Here is a 20,628-nt window from a genome sequence, read left to right as displayed (position 1 = left end):
CAATGGCTGGAGCTAGGCACTTTGTGAATACCCTGGATGCAGTAGATAAGCCAAAGGGAAGTGCAGAGAACTGATGGTGCATAGAACCTGCCCTGAAACGTAGATATTTCCTGCAAGATTCCATTATGGGGATGTGCAGATAAGCTTCTTTTAAGTCTGGGGTGACTAGCCAGGCATTCTTGGCTAGCATAGGAAGAAGCATTTGCAGTGTAAGCATTTTGAATTTTGGGACCACCAGGAAGGTGTTGAGAATTGACAGATCCAGGATAGGGTGCCAAGAGCTCTCTTTTCTGGGCAGCAGGAACAGTCTGGAGTAGAAACCCTGTCCCCTTTGATCTATTGGAACAGGTTGACTAGCCCTGATATTGAGAAGAGAGAGTACTTGCTTTTGAGCCTCTGCCCACTGTTTTGGAGGAAGGTCTGGCGTCCCTCGGAGTAGGCAGTGAGTGGAAGTAGAATCTGTATCCCTGGGATACAATGTTCAGAACCCATCAGTTCTGGGTAATGGACATCCAGTTTTTTGCATGAAGGGCGAGTTTTTCTCCTAGAGGTTCAAGTACTTGGGCATGGCTGGGAAGTATGAAAAAAAAGTAATTGGGAACATTTTCCATAAGGGGGGGGGGGCTTACCACTCCCTGTTTTTGAGGGGGGAGCACTCCATTGTTTAGATCTCTGCATACCCTGAGACTGCAGTCTTGGTGGTCTGTTGCACCTGGATTTGGACTGAGAAGGCCTGGGAGGGGAATGGAAAGGACCAATTTTTAGAAGGCCAATGCCTACTGAATCTAGGAGGCTGCACCTGTAAGGAATCTTTAACAGTTTGCATAGATTTAGCTTTTTCCTCCATCTTTTTAAGAACCTCTGCTTTTGTGCCAAACCAGTGTTCCTGATTTAATGAAGCATCTAGTAATTTTGTTTTGACATGGTCTAGCAAAGCATGCCTTCTCAGTATAGATCCAGTGACAGCAGCCCTGCAAGATACTTCTAAGGCATCAAAACTACACTGCAAAGTATGTTTACTAACTTGGTTTGCAGACTGCATCAACTCTTGTAAATCTTTATTTTCTGTACAATCTGGAAGCAACAACAATTTTTGTTTAATTAGTTCCATAATATGTTGCTGGTACTTGTGAAACTGGCAATTCAGAGCCCTGATGGCAAGAGTTGCAGAGGTATATACCTTCTTACCCCATCTGTCTAAAGCTCTAGAATCCCTGACCGAAGGGGTAGGGTTTTTGGCTGTAGTAGCCTTAATGCCTTCAGGTCCTTGGGAAATGGTCTCTGGATCAGCCGTGGGATTCTTAAAGAGAAATTTGTGAGAGTCAGGTACTCTGTAGTATCTGTCAGGTTTTCTAGGAGCTGGTGATAAAGTATCAGGAGTAAGACAGGATTCCATGAAGACATCATCTACAATATCCAGGACAGGGGGTATAGCCAGAGGCCTGTGCTGAGGCAAGTCTAAAATTTTTCTGAGTCTCTTTTTGGACTGAGGATAGTCCTGGCATTCCCAGTGGAAATGCTCTCTTAAGGTATGCAAGGTTTCATCAAAAGGAAAATCCTCTGGAGGGGAGGCAGAGGGAATGGAATCCTCTGCATCTGAATCCTCATATGTAGATAAGGGTATGTCCTGGTAATCAGAGGGATCAGAATCATCGGACTCATGGTCTTTAGAATCAGAAGGAAAATCAATTATTTGTCTTTTACAGGGGGAAGGCTGGCTTCCCCTAATTAAAGTTATAAGGTCTTCAGCCATTCTAAGCATTTGTTTCTGTAGCATGGGAGTTTGAGCATGCGCTTTGGTTGTTGGTTTTCTAGGCATAGTGTGAACTCTTGGCATGATAAACTTGGTAGTTTTAGTCAAAAATGAAGTTGTCGGTTTAATACGAACATCAGAAGGTCGGAATACACCTTTCAGAAGCCAGTGCCTGCACAGCGGCTCGGACACCATCCAAGGTAGAGACATCCGTAAGTTCCACAGTCGAAGAAGCATCTCACGGCATACCGGACTCTGAATGGGTCTCAGCAGAGGCCTGCGAATCTGAAGAAGCAGGTATCAGAGGCTGCGAAGGCACCTCACTGAGTACCGGTGGACTGGTGACTAGCTTAACGGAAGCGTCGTCGGCAGTTTTGGACCTATGTGGTCTGTGTCTGTTTTTATCCTTACGTTTTTTTCGGAAGATTGGTAGTCAGATGGCTTATCGAAGCCATTTCGGAATACGGAGCACGAGAGCGAAATAATTTAGCGACCAAGATAGCCCAACGATGAATGTTTCGGGCATTACACAAAGCACAAAACCGAGAGCGAGGGTCATCTTGGTCTGGGCCTAAACAGGTGATGCAGTAAAAATGAAAATCTCTGTGAGGTATTTGCTTTCCTTAGGCAAGACAATTGTTAACTTTTGTTGACATCAGTTAGAGCAAGAAAAAAGGATCCCCAACGAGGTACTTAGCTTTAGAAGACTTCAGGTTTGAAACTCGAAAACGAAAATTTCAGGTAGCGACTGACCAGCACTTGCGAACTGCTTCTGCTTTGGGCTCCCACGCGGCAAGAAAAGCTGATGTAATGGCATTGACTGCATGTTTTATACCCCTGACGACCTAATGCCATGAAAGAGGCAACAACATCCAACGCAGAAATCCCAAGACTCTGGTATTCGGGCTGACTGAGGGCTACCTGCAGGCAGATAACCCAAGTGTGATGACTGCAACAGTGAAACACTAAGAACATCCTTTCTTCTTTAAGGAAGAGGAAATATAGGAAGATCTCTTCCTGCCCTTGGAGTTTTTATAAAATTTCAGGGGCGTCCTCTATCTCTTCATAGAGTACCCCCATGGGGGAAGAAAAGGACAATGATGATGATGAAAGTCAAGATTAGAGTCATATGTACTGCAGCCTTCAGTGATACGTTGCTCTGTGGGCAGGACTAGGTACACTGTTAATGCCAGTGGGAATACTGTCATCAGCAGCAAATCTAAAGTCTTCCATAAAGTGACTCTTATCCTATCAATGTAACAGATCTGAATCACAGGTCAGTATTTCCTGAGCAGAACTAACCTTGCTGAGCCACTAGTCACTCCTGCCTCCAACAATATGTGATACTGTTCACACCTCATTGCACACATGCTGATCACATAAGTATATTGTAACAGGAATAAGATAAGATAGGAACCTGTAGGTAGAACGGCAACCTTTTCAGTGAGTGATGGCAGAATGAATAAAAGCTGCCAAAACAATCATTATCAAAAGTGGAGTTCTCTTTCCTCCACTTAGGGTAAGTCCAGAGTAGTATATACGAGTCCAGGGAGTGCATGAGTATCCCCTCATATGAGGGAGTGCTGGGACTTATTCTCTTTCAAAAAAAATTACCTCTGAAGTACATCAAAAGCTGTTCTGGTATTTTTTTCTTCACCCTATAAACATTCATTACTTCTGCTAAATCAGCATGATTCAGGTAAAAAGCCAGAATGTAATTTACAAACTACAGACCTATGCATACACCCCCAACTATGTCCAAAGCAGCAGGCAGATGCATCTCCTGTGTATAAGTTAACAAACCTACATAGAAATATGACCCTCATATATACGGAGACAAATCAGGCACTACCAGGCACCATGAGACAGTTTAGCATACCACCACTTAACAAGTCCCAACAAAACATCACAAAAACTGTAGATGGCATATCACACTACATGCACAGCCACTTTCACCTGATGTGCATCACACAGCATTTAACACATTTACTACACAGTTTGAGAAAAACAAAACTGTCAGTAGTAAGAACAGTTTCCCAGACATATTACATAGTAAATAAAGAAATAAACAAATAAATAACCTGTAAACCACTTACAATATAATTTGATGCACTGTTGTCCAACATCCAGTGCACAGACATCCTCAAGGTAACTGGATCGCAGGTCATCATACCACTGCCTGCAATGCTCCCTTGAGCTGGTAATGTTTGCAGCTGTAGTCAACATCAAAGTCAGCTCAAACCAGGCATCACCATTATGTGATACCTTAAACCTCCTATAGTAGAGGCCATGGGATATATGCAAATGACTCCTTAAGGACATGAAGTGTTTCAGCTACATGGCTTCTGAATGTCCAGGACTTTTTTTTACTTTTCTTTGATGTCCTTAAGGGGTCATTTGCATATATCCCACAGGCCTCTATTACAGGAGGTTTAAGGTATCACACAGTGAAAACTGTAGCTTGGCTAGGATTTTCTTGAGTTTTTACTAACTGGTTTGTTGTGTGAACGTTTTGCTCTTTGGTTTGGATGTTAGTTGTCATATTTTACAGAAACCTTAATGGTTATGGACATCAGGTGGGTTTAAAGATTTGTGTTTCCAAACTATTGCCAAAAAGTCCATTTGTGCTGTGCTGATTATGTTATAGAGAAGTTGAAACATTAATGTCCACAGCTAGTGGGGTTTGGCAATATTAGCCTGAACGTATCCATAAAGACTTAAAAATAAAAAGTAAAAAAGTCATGGACATTCAGAAGCCATACAGATGAAACACTTAATGTCCTTAAGGGGTCATTTTAATATATCCCATGGGCCTCTATTACAGGAGGTTTAAGGTATCATACAGTGAAAACTCTAGCTTGTCTAGAATTTTCTTGACTTTACACTAATTGTTTTGTCTGTGTGACCTTTTAGTCTGGTTAGACATCACCATTATGAAATAAACAAAGGGTTAAGTAGACACTTCTTGAACCAGCAATGAAGAAGAAATAGACTTATATTACTCTCTTTCAATCACTTTGCAGGTGCTCTCAGGTAGGCACTTGCAGACATATCCATTGCTGGCAGAGCAGCTAGTTGCATGCAGATATGCAACACACCTACTTATGGTAACCATTTGAAATACTGACACCTGACTCTTTCTCTCACACAAATCTCTGGCTGCACTCTCAAAATGGCACTGAAGCTAGCATGTGCTGGCTATTTATATGCACGTGTTGACCCTGGAAATGCTTCTTAAAAGTACAACACACATACATATTCTACGTCGATGCAGGTCTCGCATCCAACAACTCTGAATCTGAGGATCTTGATACTTCCAAAACAGCCCTGGAAGTCTTGTGAGGGAGCATTTTGTGATCTGAGGAGCAAGGTATAGTTTTCGAGGGGGGGTTGAACCCCTGGCAAAGACAAGGATGAAGATGGCAAAATTCCTCTTAGAATCAATTTGTTTCTGCAGTCGGCTATGGCCCTAGGACTGAACCCTTCACAAATGTCACAGGCCGACCACAGGTGCTCAGCACCCTAGTAGCTATACACATCTACTGTGTGCATTGGAATGTGGGATTTTATGCCCACATTCTGAACAACTCTGAAATCCTGAAGGCTTGTCTGACATGACTGAAAGAAGCTAAATCAAAAACCAAATTAGATGATAACCAGAACACTATCAGAAAAGAACAACCTCTACTTTTACAACTATTTTTTAACTAACTGAGAGAAGGAAAAGGGAGGAGTTGTCCATAACAGATAAGCAAAAAAACAGCAGAAAGGGAGAAAGGCTAAGGTGCCAAAAGGAAAAAAAAACTTAACATCAGCAAAAACTAGTGGCATGGGGAAGTAGAGAGGTACAAGAGAATAAAAAATTCTAAAATATGGCACTTAACTGATTTGGAAAAGTGAATTTAGCAACTGAATCACTTAAGACAGTCTGTCAGCAATGGTGCCAAAGGAGATCTGAGGAGGCTGGGATAAGTGTATAGCATTGTGGATAGTGGGAGCAGTTTGAGGCTAGAATCTAAGTCTTTGAAAAATGCGGCTGAGTCGGATCCGAGGGTTGGAGAAATAACCCAATAGTGAGGAAGAATGAAAAGGACAACATCAGATCTGTATTTCTGAATACATACAAATATGTTGCAAAGAGCTCAAGGCATTCTAGAGGACAACAATCTCCCAGAGATGCAGCCAACTTGGGTTCATGGCCAGAGATTGTTTACCAAACATGACTTAGTTTTATGACTGGGATACAGGGAAACCTGACTTGGGAATTCTGGTAGGAAAAGATTACCTGGACTGCACCAAAGAATGTTTCACAAAGACCTACACAAGCAGCTAAGAAAACTGAAGGGATTGGGAGCAGGGCGGAGAGTGAGGAACTGGACTGCTTCATGTATCAAGAGTAGGACATAAATGGCTGTGGTAAGAGCGGTAACATCAGGAAAATGAACATAACCAAAAGAACAACACAGGAGCTGGTCCTGGCTCTAGCCGACTTTAGTGTGTCGACTTCAGACATAAATATGTAAAACAAGGAACAGGATCAGCCACTTCAGTGATGACAAAAACTTACGTGCAGCCTTGGAGAATGGGAAGAAAAGTATAATAAATGATTTATAAAGGCTGATGAAGTGGGTAGAGAGTTGTTTACTGAGCTTCAGTGCAAACAAATACAAAGTGCTGCACCTCAGCTACAGCAGCTGCTGTGAGTGGAAATGCTGGGAGGAGAAAAAGAATAGTATCTGGGGGTGTTGCTAAATCCAGGAATGGCCCACAAGAGCACAGTAAGAGAAGAATGACAGGAGCAAGCAGAACAACAGGTTACACCCCCTAAAAGAGAAGAGGTATGCCCTGCTCTACAGCACCCTGGTTAGGCCACACCTTCAGTATTATGTACAAATCTGGAGACCAAACATTGAGACACCAGGCTGCTGGAAGAAGTCAAGAGGAGAGACACAAGAATGGTGCATAGGATGATATATATATAAAAAAAAAAAAAAAAAAAAAAGAGAACACCTACAGTCTTTCCAATTGAAGAAAGTACAGTTTTGTACCTACCATAAATGTACATCTTCGAGTGGTTATACTGCTGCAGTCATCACACTTGGGTTATCCTGTCGTCAGGCGGTCTCCGCAGTTGGCCGAATCCCAAAGTCCTGGTCCGGCATCGGTTGTCGTCGGCCTCTTCCCTGACGTCAGTGCGACAGGGGTATAAAAGAGACAGCCGACGCCATTTTCTTCAGTTTTTCTTGCCCCAGATGTCAGGTGACCCCAACTAGGAAGGCAATACAAAAGCTATGTAACAATATCTTAGTAGATAAACAATAGTAATAGCTGTTAGCAAATACACCATATAGACATGCTTCCAATTGATTGATGTACATGTAGTTGTAACTAACACCCTGGTATGCAGAGGGGATGGAGGGATGGTAACCTGGACTGCAGCAGTATAACCACTCGAACATCTACGTTTATGGTAGGTACAAAACTGTACTATGTTCATCGTGCTATACTGCTGCAGTCATCACACTTGGGTAGAATCCCAAAGCTATGGAAGGGTGGCTGGTACTAATCTTGGTTAGGTGATGCTAGGATGCCCTGCAGAACTGCAGTGGCAAAACCAGCTCTGGTTTTTGAGTATAATGGAAGGTGGTAGTGCTTGGTAAAGGTGTGCAATGAAGTCCAAGTAGCTGCCTCCAGAATGTCTTTGGTTGGAACCCCTCTGAGAAAGGCTGCTGAGGTTGCAGTAGCCCTGGTAGAATGGGATCTAATATTGACGGACACTGCCTTCCCATGGGGCGAGTAGCAAAAGTGGATGCAATGTGCTATCCATTTGGAGATGGTCTGCTTTGAAATAGCCTTTCCTTGTGAACCTGCAGCATATGATACAAAGAGTTGATCAGTTTTTCTGAAGATCTTTGTCTTATCTAAATAGTAACGTAGCTGTCTGTGAATGTCCAAAGAGTGAAGGAGCCTTTCTCCTGTATTCTGTGGGTTAGGATAAAAGGTGGGTAAATGAATGGTCTGATTCAAAGCCACACTGGATACTACCTTGGGCAAGAAGGTAGGGTTAGTTCGTAAAGAGACTCTGTCCTGATGGAAAATGATGAAAGGTTCCACTGCCATAAGTGCCTGTAGTTCTGAGACCCTGCGTGCTGAGGTAATAGCCAGTAACAAGGCTGTTTTCCAAGACAAGTATTGTAGTTCTGCTGAGAAGGCTGGTTCGAAAGGAGGCAGTGTTAACTTTTTTAAAGCCAAGTTCAGGTCCCAAGTTGGTGTTGGTGGTTTTCTGGGGGGTCTTATATTCTTAGCCCCTCTGAGAAACTGCCTAAGTAAAGGGTGTGAGAAAATTGGAGGATCCGTATTATATTGAGCTGAAATGGCTGAAGCATGGATCTTAATGGAGGAGAAGGAAAGGCCTTTGTATAGCATCTCAGTTAGGCATTGCAGTATGTGAGAAATGTTTGGTATCCAGGGATTTTGACCTTTAGCCTGGTGCCATGCACAAAATCTTTTCCATTTGTCTGAGTAAGTCTTCCTGGTGCTGGGCCTCCTGGCCTCCAAAATGACATTCAGGACGTCCTTTGAGAGAAGTGTTGATTGATAATTTAAGGAATTCTCCATGCAGCTAAATTTAAAGTTCTGAGCTGGCTGTGACGGGTTTGAGAGATTTTCTGAGTCAACAGTAGTGGGAATTGAGGCAAGATCCATGGAGGGCTGAGTCAAGTTCCTTAGTAATGGGTACCAGTGCTGGCGTGGCCAGTCCGGAGCAATGAGGATCATTTGTGGTCTCTCTGATCTGACCTTCAATAATACCTTGGTCAATAGAGGTAGTGGAGGGAAGGCATAGACTGTCAGTGTTGTCCAACTGAATGATAGAGCATCCACTTTCCAGGCTAGGGAGTGATAAGTCCTTGTGCAGAATTTTTGTAATTGGCAACTGTTGGGGGAGGCAAATAGATCTATGTCCGGACATCCCCATCTTTGAGTTATCATTGAAAATACTTGTGGGTGTAGTCTCCACTCGTGAGGGTCTGCCATATTTCTGCTTAATTCATCTGCCAATATGTTTTCCTTTCCTGGCAGGAATTGTGCTTGTAGTTGTACCTGGTAGGTCAATGCTGTGCTCCATAAGGTCATAGCCTGTCTGCATAAAGGATAGGAGTGTGTTCCTCCCTGTTTATGTACCACATAACTGTGGTGTTGTCTGTCCTTATTAGAAGTTGTCCTGGATGCAAGAGGTCCTTGAAGGCTGTCAGTGCATTTTGCACAACTAGCATCTCCTTTCGGTTGATGTGAAGATGCATTTGTTTTGCAGACCATTTGCCTGTATGCACTGTCCTGCCATGTGTGCTCCCCATGCGTAGTCTGAAGAATCTGTTGTCATGGTTTGGTTTGCTGGAGGTAAGACGAAAGGAAGACGCTTGTTTATTTGACATGCTTGAGCCCACCATAGGAACTCTTTTTGAAGGCAGGGAATGATAGGTATACTTGTTTCAAGGCTGTGCCTGTGTTGAGACCATACACTTTTCAGGTACTATTGTAATTTTCTGATATGCAGCTTTGCATATGGGATTAGTTGAATGCATGATGCCATGAACCCCAATGCCTGCAGGATTTTCCTTGCACTGAGCTGGGTAAAAGTTGCTATCCTTTTGAAGTATTGAGTCAATTGTTTTTGTTTGTCTGGCGTGAGGTAAGCCATTTGGGCCGTTGTATTTAAGCTGGCACCCAGGAATATTATCTGTTGCGAGGGTATTAGTTTTGACTTCTTTTTGTTTACTGTGTACCCTAGGCAACTGAGCAGCTGTGTTACAAAATCCAGATGCTGTAATAGAATGTTCTTGCTGTCCGCTTGGATCAGGCAGTCGTCCAGATATGGATAAATTTGTATTCCTCGTTGTCTGCAATATGCAATTACTGATGCCAGGCATTTCGTAAATACTCTGGGTGCAGTAGATAAGCCAAAGGGCAATGCAGAGAATTGATAATGCATTGTACCTGCCAAAAATCTGAGGTATCTTCTGCAATCTTGTCTGATAGGGAAATGCAGGTATGCCTCTTTGAGGTCCAACGTTACCAGCCAAGACTCCTCGCCCAGCATGGGAAGGAGCTGCTGTAGAGTGAGCATTTTGAATATGGGTACCTCCAGGTATGTGCTCAGAATTGAGAGGTCTAAGATGGGCCTCCAGGCTTTGTCCTTTCTTGGGACTAGAAACAGTCTTGAGTAAAAACCTTGACCTTGCTCCTTTGTAGGTACCTTTTGAACTGCTTTCATATCCATGAGAGCTGAAATTTGCGTTTGAGCCTCTGCCCATTGGTTTGGAGGCAGATTTGGCATGCCTCTCATCCGTGGTAAAGTGTGGAAATGAAATCTGCAGCCTCGGGTAATAATGTCCAGAATCCATTTGTCCTTTGTTATGATGCGCCAATTTTGTGGAAATAGAGCCAGTTTTCATCCCAAAGGTGCTGCCAGGGCAATTTTGCTTGGCAGGAGAAGAGGGAAGTCATTGTGCTTGTTTCCTGAAGGGTTGAGATCTTTCGTCTCCACCTCTTTGAGTTGTTGTATGCCATTGTCTAGGCCTGAAAGAACCTTGTGGCTGGCCTCTGCCCCTTGGGCGCCTGTACCTACCTCTTTGGGGTCTGTCTGATGCAGGAAAGGACCAGTTTTTTGATGGCCAGTTTCTGCTGAAACGAGGAGGTTGCACCTGTAAAAAATCTTTAACTGTTTGCATAGATTTTGCCTTTTTTTCCATTTTCATTAAAACTTCCTCTGCTTTGACACCAAATAACACATCTTTCTGCAATGGAGCATCCAATAACTTTGCTTTGACATGTTCTGGTAAGGCTTGTTCTTTAAGCCAAGCATGCCTACGTATTACAGACCCTGTGACAGCTGCTCTACATGAGGCTTCCAATGAATCAAAACCACACTGTAAGGTATGCTTTCCCACCTGTTCTGCTGCATGCAGCAAATCCTGCATCTCTTTAAAATCAAGTTGATCTGTCTGAGGGATCAGTTTCTGCTTTAACTGTGTAATCAAATACTGTTGGCATTTTAGCAAGTGGAATTGGCAGTTTAATGCCCTCATGGCCAAAGTGGCAGACGTATACACTTTCTTTCCCCATCTTTCCAATGCTCTGGAATCTCTTTCAGAAGGAAGTGGATTCTTAGCAGTAGAGGACTTAACCCCTTTGGGACCCTGGAAAATGGTCTCGGGGTCTGCAGTAGGGCGTTTGTATAGAAACTTATGAGTATCAGGAACTCAGTAGTATCTGTCTGGTTTAGCTGGTGCTGGAGGTAAGGAATCTGGGTTTAAACTGGATTCAGAAAAAACATCATCCAAAATGTCTAAAACTGGAGGAATTGCCAGGGGTCTATGCTGTGGAAGAAGAAGAAACTCACTGAGTCTTTTCTTGGAGTCAGAGTAATCTTGGCCTTCCCAGTGGAAGTGTTCCCTCATGGTGTGTAAAGTTTCCCCAAAAGAGTAGTCTTCAGGGGGGGGAGACAGAGGGAATGGACTCTTCAGCATCTGAGTCTTCATAAGGAGGGAAGGACTAATCCTGGTAGTCAGAGTTGCCTGAGGAAATGGATGCTTGGTCAGAGGAAGGGTAATCTTCCTCCAGTCTAGGCCATTTGTCAGATGGGGGTTGGGATCCCCTGATAAGGGTAATTAAATCCTCAGCCATCTTAAGCATTTGTTTTTTAGGCATAGGGGCCTGTGGAGGGGTGTGTGGCCCTGGTTTTCTAACTTTCAAGGGAGCTTTGAGTTTAGCATAAGGCTTGGCAGAGATAGTTGTCGGTTTGAAAACACCTTCAGAGACCGAAGCCCTATCGAAAAATTCTGGATCCCCGTCGGGGCTGGCGTCCGAGGAGTGAGGTGGGACCAGTTCCTGAGGCCCAACTGCTTCGGTTTGGGAGGCCATCAGAATTTCTGAATTTGCAGTAGTCAGGGGCTGCGAAGGCGCCTCGCTGAAAACCAGAGAACCGGCGTCAGGCCTTGCTGAGACCTCGGTATCTGGTCTTGGCCTTGGCTGCCGGTCCTTATCTTTGCGTTTTTTAATCATTGCTGATGTCGGTTGCTCCGACGGCATGCTATAGTTAAATTTTCTGCCAAAATAATGCTGGGCGAATTCTGCCCGACCCTTAATTGTACGTTTGTTGAACCTAGCACAAAACAGACAACCAGAGACGTTGTGGTCTGGGCCTAGGCAAGGAATACAATAAGAATGAAAATCCTTATGAGGTATTTGCTTCCCACAAGAAATACAATTATTAACTTTGTCTGACATCGGTCTGAGGCAAGAAAAGTTTCCCAAAAGGGGTACTTAGCTTTAGAGAAGACTTCGGGCTGAAACTCGATTCGAAAATTTCAGGAGCTGGCCGACCGGCACTTGCAAACTGCTTCTGCTTCGGGCACCACGCGGCAAGAAAGACTGAAGAAAATGGCGTCGGCTGTCTCTTTTATACCCCTGTCGCACTGACGTCAGGGAAGAGGTGACGACAACCGACGCCGGACCAGGACTTTGGGATTCGGCCGACTGCGGGACCGCCTGACGACAGGATAACCCAAGTGTGATGACTGCAGCAGTATAGCACAATGAACATCTGATATTAGGGCAACACAGCAGATAGTGCCCTTGCCTCCAGCAAGAAGTTTCACCAGTTTGATTCTCAGCTTAGATGCCTTTTAGGTGGACTCTGCATGTCCTCCTTGTGTTCATGTGGGTTTTCTCTGGGTACTACGATTTCCTTCAACACTCCAAAGACATGAAGTAGTTGAAGTGGACACTCTAAATTGGCCACAGGTGTAAGTGTTTGAGTGGTCTGTAAGAACAACTGGGATAAGGCAATACAGTTTTAAGAAATGTTTTGGTGGGCTGCACGCCCTGTACTCCACCTAACAAGGTCACCAAACTTCACAACAAGTAAATGTATGTTTGGAGGGAGTTGAAATCTACTCTGGGATGCTATGTTTGGGAAAGGTTGTGCCAAAATTGTAATTTTCAAAAAATATATAATTACAATGTATGCATATACATACACACACACACACACAAAAGTGAAAACGTGAATACAGAAAGCTATAAAGCTCCATTTCATACATACCAACAGCTCCTCCCACAAGGGCTTTAACTCCAAGTGCCATTCCTTCCACAAACTCTTCAGGACCCTGAATAGCTCCCTGCAAAAACAAGTATCCAGGTAGTTAAATTTGTACTTCAATATGCATCATGATGAAGACAGAGCAATTACACACAACCTTATTTAAAGCTCAACTACATACTTTATACAGAGGGCAACAGTATAATTTTGGATTTTTAAAAGAAATGCACATTATTATTGGTTTTCAGTCTTCTGCTTACTGGGGGTTATTCTGTGAAATTCTTACAGATTCATTGCATGCTGCTCAGTTTGTTATAGAATATTAAAAAAAGAAAAGAAAAAAACTAACCTGGTATGGTTCATAGAAGAAGGCCCCAACTCCTTCAGAAACATCTCTAAAAAGTCCAAAGGGATTACCCAAAACATCCAGTCCCAAAACAAGCACATACATTTGCCTGATCGCCTAAATGACACAGGAGAGAAAAGTAAAAATTAAAAACACTTCACAACACACAATACCATTTATAAGTCTGGAACATTTCATGAGCTATAATACTTTTGCTATCCATAAAAAAAGATTAAATAAATATGTTTGTTGTTATGTTACCTGACTGGGTTAACCCCAGTTCCCATTTCATATGAAGACAGAGGAAGGAAAACTCTACAAAACACTGAAAAACTCCACAAACACTAACAAATATGTCAATAAATGCACAGTTATATAATTTATGATACAGGGATGAATGTACTCTAAAAGTAAAAAAAACTTTCACGTAGACCACATAAGATGTGTATTTGGCATGCTACAATGTCAACAGAATGTTACATTCATTAACTATCTGTGAATGACAGAAAATGTCCACATTTATCATCTGAATAATGTAAGAACCCAGGTCATTCCAGTGATGTCCAACAAAAATACAGTATTAAAACTGTAAGCCACACAAAGTAGTAGTACATGATAATAAAACAACCATCTATGTGAATAAAAGATTTCCATTAGGCAGCATTTTAGCTACTCAGGTAGACGTGTTCAACTCACAGAAGGCAGAACAAAAACTCTGGCACAGTCTCTACTGTAGACTGATTCTCTCTTATGCACCAAACAAAATCCGCTCAAACAGGTGCCTTACCCAGTACTTTAAGTGATCATCTACCATCTTTGCAATAAGGCATCATAAGCCTAATCAAAAACGCAACAGTACAGCCTTGATCAAAATCTCTCCTCCTTTAATAAGGACCAATTCCATCACAGCACATAAATCAATCAGCTATGGGTCTCTTCAAACCCTTCCACTCGATGAAGCTGTAGCTCTGTTCACCTTAATTTTCTTTAACATATTAAATGAATTAGCTCCAATAAGAACTAAAAGAATGAAAGTGAATCCAACACCATGTCTTTCAATACGTAGTAAAATGATCATGAAGGAGAGAGACAAATTGGAAAAAAATGAAAGCAAGTAAAAACCATAGCTGCCCATCAATACTATAAACGTCTCAGAAATACCATTAAAAATCAAATCAAGATTGATAAAAAAATATTATATTAATATACATGCAGCAAATTATAAACAACCCCAAACCTTTTTTGGACTGCAATCAGTTAAAAGCCAATATACCAACACAACCTACACCTACTCCAACTAACCATACTGACAGTATAGCCAGCAAATTCAATACCCATTTCATCCAAACAACAGTCTGTCTTATTAAACACTCAGCAAAGGTAGACAGGTTCCAGTCCACCTGTTAGCCCCCAAACACTTGCACTCAAGCCAATCTTAATTTCTGCAATAAAAATACTATTACTAACCTTAAAATCTACCACCCTTGCCCTGATAACATACCATCTGAGTTCTTAAAAAATTGTTACTGATGCCCTAGCATTTCTTATCTCTACCTTAATCATCTTCCATCACCAAAAACTATGTCCCAGCCCTACGGAAAAGGTGCCACATTCTTCCCCCTCATAAAGTTTGAAACTCAAAGGAGCTCTCAAACTTTGGGCCTATAGTCATACTGTCTCCATTCTCAAAAATTTTGGATTTGTGTATTTCAGTCTCAACTCTTCATGCTTTTTCACTGACAACTGCCTCCTTTCCTCTATACAACATTGTTTCCATCCTTTTCATAATACATTTACAGTCTTCCTTAGTTTTATAAATAAAAGTTATGCAATTATAACAGATGTGTGTTGTCTGCTTCCATCCTTCCTCAATGGTTGGATATTTGGATCCGACCAGGATCTGACTTCATCCATTCTAAACTTAAGATCCAAAGCTCTGGCTCCTTCCTACAACCATAATCCTCTCCTTGCCCAATATAGTCACCTCAGATCGAGTTTGCCCAAACTTTATCTAATGGACAAAGAAACCCCCTACTCAAAGACAAATCAAAGACACACACTAACTAAATTTCTGCTTTGGAGTTTGAAGAACATATGACCTAGACCAGGTAAAAAGCAGGATGCTCATACCAGGGACCAAGAAAAAAAAAAGGGAAGCGGGTGGAGGGAAGGGGAGTTGAGGAAGTACAGAAGCAGACAACACAGGTCTATCATTATGATAAGGACATAGCTTTCATAATGGATGTTGTCTCTTCCATCCATTCCCCAATGGTCGGGACAGAGTCCCCAGCTAATGAATCTCTTGGGAAGTCTCGTGGAAGGTTATTTCAGGGGACAGCTGAACCAAAGGCAGCCCTGCCTCTGGAGTATAAGTTCAATTTACAATGAGAAATTAAAGTATGAATATTGGTGGACTAAGTGGCTGCAACACAAATATCATCAAAGGTTACTTTTGAAAAGAAAGCAGTAGAAGTCACCACAGATCTAGTCGAAAAAACCTCGAGAAGTTTAGATTAAGTCAGTCCCTTTTCAGAATGCACATACAAAATGAAGTTGCATAGCCATCTAGAGAGTTACTTTTGAAACTCCTTGTCCTAGTTTGGCTGAACAACTGATCAGACTTTCTGTCTTTGTACTGTGAAGGTAAACGCGATAATGGCAATGCACATGCAACAAGTGCAGCATATACTCTCCTTTGTTGGTAAAATCTGGAAAGAAAACTGGAAGATTGATAGACTGATTAAGTGAAGCTTCTGTAGCTGTCTTTGGAATAAAAAATGAATCTGTACGAAGGGACACTATCCTTATGAAAAAACTAAATAAGGAGGTTTGCAAGCGAGGACAAGTAATCTTGATACTTTCTAAGCTGAAGTAAATGCCACCAGAAACAAAGTCTTCCAAGCCAGAAATTTATAGTACACCTTGACCCCAGGTTCAAAAGGAGGTCTAATCAAAGTCTGTAAGAGAATGGTGAAATCCCAAGGGAGACTGTGGTCTCTAAGAGAAGGTCTGAGAAGGAAGACGCCCCTGAATATTGCCTTGGATAGTTTAAGGCAGGAGATAAAAGACTGATGCTCTCCCACATGAAAATTTGAAATGGACGCTAGTCGAACTTTAATATTAGATTAGTTGGCCCCATTGTGAAAAAAGGAAGCCAGAAAATCTAAAATACTTGGCAGAGGAGACAAAAAAGGATTTAGATTCCTATTAGAAGTCCAACTTGAAAATCGCTTTCACCTGCTTCTGTAAATCTTTCTGGTAAAAGGTCTCTGGGCAGAAGAAAGAATGTGAACCACCAGGGAGGACAACCTGGACTGCCTAGCTATCACAGGAAGTACAGAAAACAAGCAGTCAACCTGAGAGTTTGAATTCCAGGTTAGGTAGTCTAAACAGGTGAGAGAGAAGATCTAGATTGGTATCTAGTACTCAAGGCAGGAATATTAAATGAGGCCAGAAGAAGGGAAACCACATCTGTTGGGCCAGAATTGGGCAATGAAGATGACTATGACCTTCATCATCAAGGCTTTCTGCAGAAACTTTGGAATAAGAGGAGTAGGAGGAAAAGCATACAGGAGCCCAGTGAGCCAAATGTTTGTCGGAGCATCCCTCAGTGACTCCACCCCAAGGGATTACGGCAAAGTACCTGCTACACTTCTAAAGATATGCTTCTCGAGCATTTCTCCCCAGGCCTCCGTTGAAAACAGGATCTGTGGAACCTAGTCGGACTTTCCCGGTCAACAAATGTTAAATAAAAATAAATAAAATAAAATAAACTTCGTATTGTATGGTGAGGCAAAGAAATTGCAACATGGTCAACCCCAGCAGCAGAAAATCTGTTCTGCCACCATCACATTGAGGGATCACTCATAAGGTAGAAGGATGGACCTACTCGACCTGTCCACCAGAACAATGGATTTCCCTGGGATGTGCACTGCTACCAGAAAGCAATGGGAAAATATTGCCGACTGCCAAACTCTCATAACTCTTGACATAACAGGTATGAATATGTTCTCCCTTGCTTGTTGATATACCAGACTACAGACATGTTGTCCATCTGAAAGGATAACACTCCCGGAGAAAGGGAGTCCTGGAAAGTCTGTAATATTTGGACTGTCTTCAACTCTAGAATATGGATACGAAAACTGGCCTCAGAAAAGGTACCATGTACCATGGACTGTCCATCCCATGCAGAACATCCCCCCACCCCCAGTTGGGAAGTGTCCATGCTCACTGTGGCTTAGGGAGGACAAACTTGGTTGACCTTTGGGGACTCAAGCCAACATCATATGTGAGCTCTGCAAATGTTTGTAGGACGTACTTGGAAGTTCATGGGTTGATGTCTGTAAGAACAATGGAGTGACAGTATCCACTGAAGAACTCTCGTATGATATCTGGTGAGAGGGACCACAATTTCAGAAACAGCCACAGATCTTAGGAGGTGAAGCATAAGTTTTGCTGATGGCTTCTGACAAAAAAGAATGTCTTGGCCTGTTTGGGAAGTCTCTGGTAGTCTTGCTATTTGGTACTTCGTGTCCAAGTGCGCTCCTATAAACTCCATTGTCTGAACAGGAAAGAACTTTGATTTGGCAGAGTTCATTATGATGTCTAGCTTGTTGCAAAGTTGGAGTAAGGAGTCCCTTGTGCTAAGGAGAAGATTCCTGGTGGGGGCAGTGATGAATCAGTCATCCAGGTACAGGAACACTCGGAACCCTTGCAGTCTGAGGTGAGTTGTGACCACTGCCATACACATAGTGAACACCAGGGAGCTGTGATGAGATCAAAGGGCAGTGCTCTGAATTGGAAATAACTGGCTCCCAAGCTGGAAGTGATAAACCTTCAGGAGTGCCTGTCCATCCTGCATCCTGAAGGTCTATGGAGCACATCTAATCACCCTTTCTCAATAATGGAAGAATGGACTGCACCATGACCATCTGTAACTTCACCTGTTTGACATACTGATTTAGATGGCTTAGCGGCAAAACTGGCCTGAGGTCCCCATTCTTTGTTGTCAACAAAAAGAATCTCAAGTAGGTTCCGGATCCATGTTCCTCTGGTAGGACCTGTCTGATAAACAGTTGCTCCTTAACCTTGAAAAATAAGAAAACTGATCCTATTTTCAGTGTCAGTGGAGCAACAGGTAATGCACTTTCCTTTTGGTAAAGGGGGCTGTGGGTTTTATTACCACACCAGTTAGATCAGTTACAGATACTGCAGTGCAGTATAAGGAGGATGCAGTACTCCAGTGTGTGTTGTCTTTTGGATGAGACATTAAACCGAGGCCCCATCTGCTTCAGGTGTTCAGCTGGAAGTAAAAGATTCCATAATACTAATCAAAAAGAGAATGGACATGCAACCTATAAAAGTAATGCCTTTAGATGCCTGCAACTGGAACTTCACTAGTCTGACTTTAATGCTAGTGTCCTGAAACAATCTCATCAGAAACTGTGTTCCACCTGTTTATCTAGGAAGGGTGCAGCAAGAAGCCAATTGTCCAGGTACAAGGAGAATGTATTCCCATGCAGCCTCTGATGAACTACAAAAAGTGCCATATACTTAGTGGGTAGCCTCTAGGGTTGTGGTGAAACCAGTGGCCAGACTCCTGAATAAAACTTGTTTGTTTGTTTACCAAGAAAATCAGAGCGGGTAATAACCCCTTTTCAGCTGAGGCCAGATGAAAAAAAAATATTCACATTAAATCAAGTTTACAGACACACAAACCAGCAGATAAAAATAATATCATATACACATATGAAAATAATATTTACAATACTCGTACACAAGTTGTGTACATAGGGCATAAGTACAATCAATCGAATGTTACAAGTTATACTTGCACTAAGGTGGGGATAAAACAGACCCCATACATTTGAAAAGAAATGAAGCTAGAACAAGAAAAATCCTGACTGTTTGGATAATACCAATTTATTCCTATACCTTATGCATGGCGTAACAGAGGAAATAGGAAATGATTTATTACAAAAAGAGGGTATGCCATTTAGTAAATCTTGACAGATGAAGTACAGAATTACTTGAGAAGTCACAAGTGGTTTTGTAGAAAAAAAGGAGGTAAGAAGAAAAGTACAGAAGGATGGGGGATTGTTAATAAGGCATGTTTCAAGGATGAGAACAGAAATAGTAACATGTGAGAGAGGAGACTGAATATGTTTCTGTGGGAAGTTAGGCTGTGTTTAAGGACTGGATTATTTATGCATTTGTTAAGTCTAGTCTAACCTGGGGATCCACAGGTGTATAGTCAATGTGTACTTTTTAAGTCTAGTCCGGAGATCCACAGGGGCATATCCAAGTATCTACAAAACTTTGGCACTTAAATGCCTTTGTATTGTTAAGTTGCCCCAAGTAAGATGGGAGGGAATTCCATTTATTTGTTTTTCCATTTGAATAGTGAATCAACTGCAGCGTTTGCTGACTTGGCTATCTGGAGAAAGAATTGTTTGGTACAGTGCAAGTGTCTCCTTGGAAAGTATGAGTGAATGACTGTGATTAATGCTGGGTATTTTCAGGGTTGTTAAGTAGCTTGTATATTTCCAAAATGTGCAACAGTCTGCTTATATCAGTTCAAGCCAATTTACCTGTTTTACACAGTAAGGCAAAGGTGAGTTCTATAGTACTGATTTGCTGACCAAGTGGCTGCTTCTAGAGTAGTTCCTAGCCCAGGCCCTTGAAAAAAGACACCAGATGAAGCAACAGCTCTAGAACAATGTACTCTGACCTGGCCTTAACGGGATTTCCCATGAAAAGAAGAAAAAGAAACAAGAGAAATCTATCTGGAAAATGTCTACTTTGAGGCAGGAATACTGATTTTTTTTTTCTCATAAGAGGTGAACAGTTTATATGATTTCTTAAAGAACTTAGTTTTGCCCAAACAGAATTTAAGCTGTATGCAAATATCTAACTACTGTAGGATTCTTTCTCCCTTCTACTGAAGATTAGGGAAAAAGTACAGTTTTGTACCTACCATAAATGTAGATGTTCACGTGTTCACCCTGCTGCAGTCATCACACTTGGGTTATCCTGCCATCAGGCGGTCCCGCAGTCGGCCAGAGTTCCAAAGTCTTGGTCCGGCATCTGTTGCTGTCGCTTCTTCCCTGACGTCAGTGCACCAGGGGTATATAAGAGGCATCCGAAGCCATTTTCTTCAGTTTTTCTTGCCCCAGATGTCAGGTGCCCCCAATAGGTAGGCAATACATATTGCTATATAAAAATATACATATAAAAATAAAACAATACCTTCAGTCAAAAGCAAATACACCACAGAGGTTGTATATGATAGAAAGGTATAGATAAGTCTAGTTAGTTAAGATGGGAAGGAGGGAGGGTAACCTGGACTGCAGCAGGGTGAACACTCGAACATCTACATTTATGGTAGGTACAAAACTGTACTATGCTCATCGTGTTAACCTGCTGCAG

The 20,628-nt window shown here is 42.2% G+C and overlaps 1 protein-coding gene across 2 annotated transcripts in view; it reads right to left on the bottom strand.

Moving 5' to 3' along the window:
• VPS13A (vacuolar protein sorting 13 homolog A) overlaps positions 1 to 20,628 on the bottom strand; it is a 4,910,496-nt gene that overhangs the window by 629,212 nt on the left and 4,260,656 nt on the right. For both annotated transcript variants that reach the window (XM_044060868.1, XM_044060869.1), the window contains exons 63-64: positions 13,204 to 13,317; positions 12,858 to 12,933 (exon numbers count right to left, since the gene is read on the bottom strand). In XM_044060868.1, coding sequence (XP_043916803.1) covers positions 12,858 to 12,933; positions 13,204 to 13,317 — 190 coding nt within the window. The remainder of the gene's footprint in view (positions 1 to 12,857; positions 12,934 to 13,203; positions 13,318 to 20,628) is intronic.

This window comes from Protopterus annectens, chromosome 2.part0 (assembly GCF_019279795.1).
Source record: "Protopterus annectens isolate FY-2018-M chromosome 2.part0, PAN1.0, whole genome shotgun sequence".
Lineage (NCBI taxonomy): Eukaryota > Metazoa > Chordata > Ceratodontiformes > Protopteridae > Protopterus > Protopterus annectens.
The sequence above is the reverse complement of the archived record's forward strand: the minus strand, read 5'-3'. Positions and strand labels throughout refer to the sequence as shown.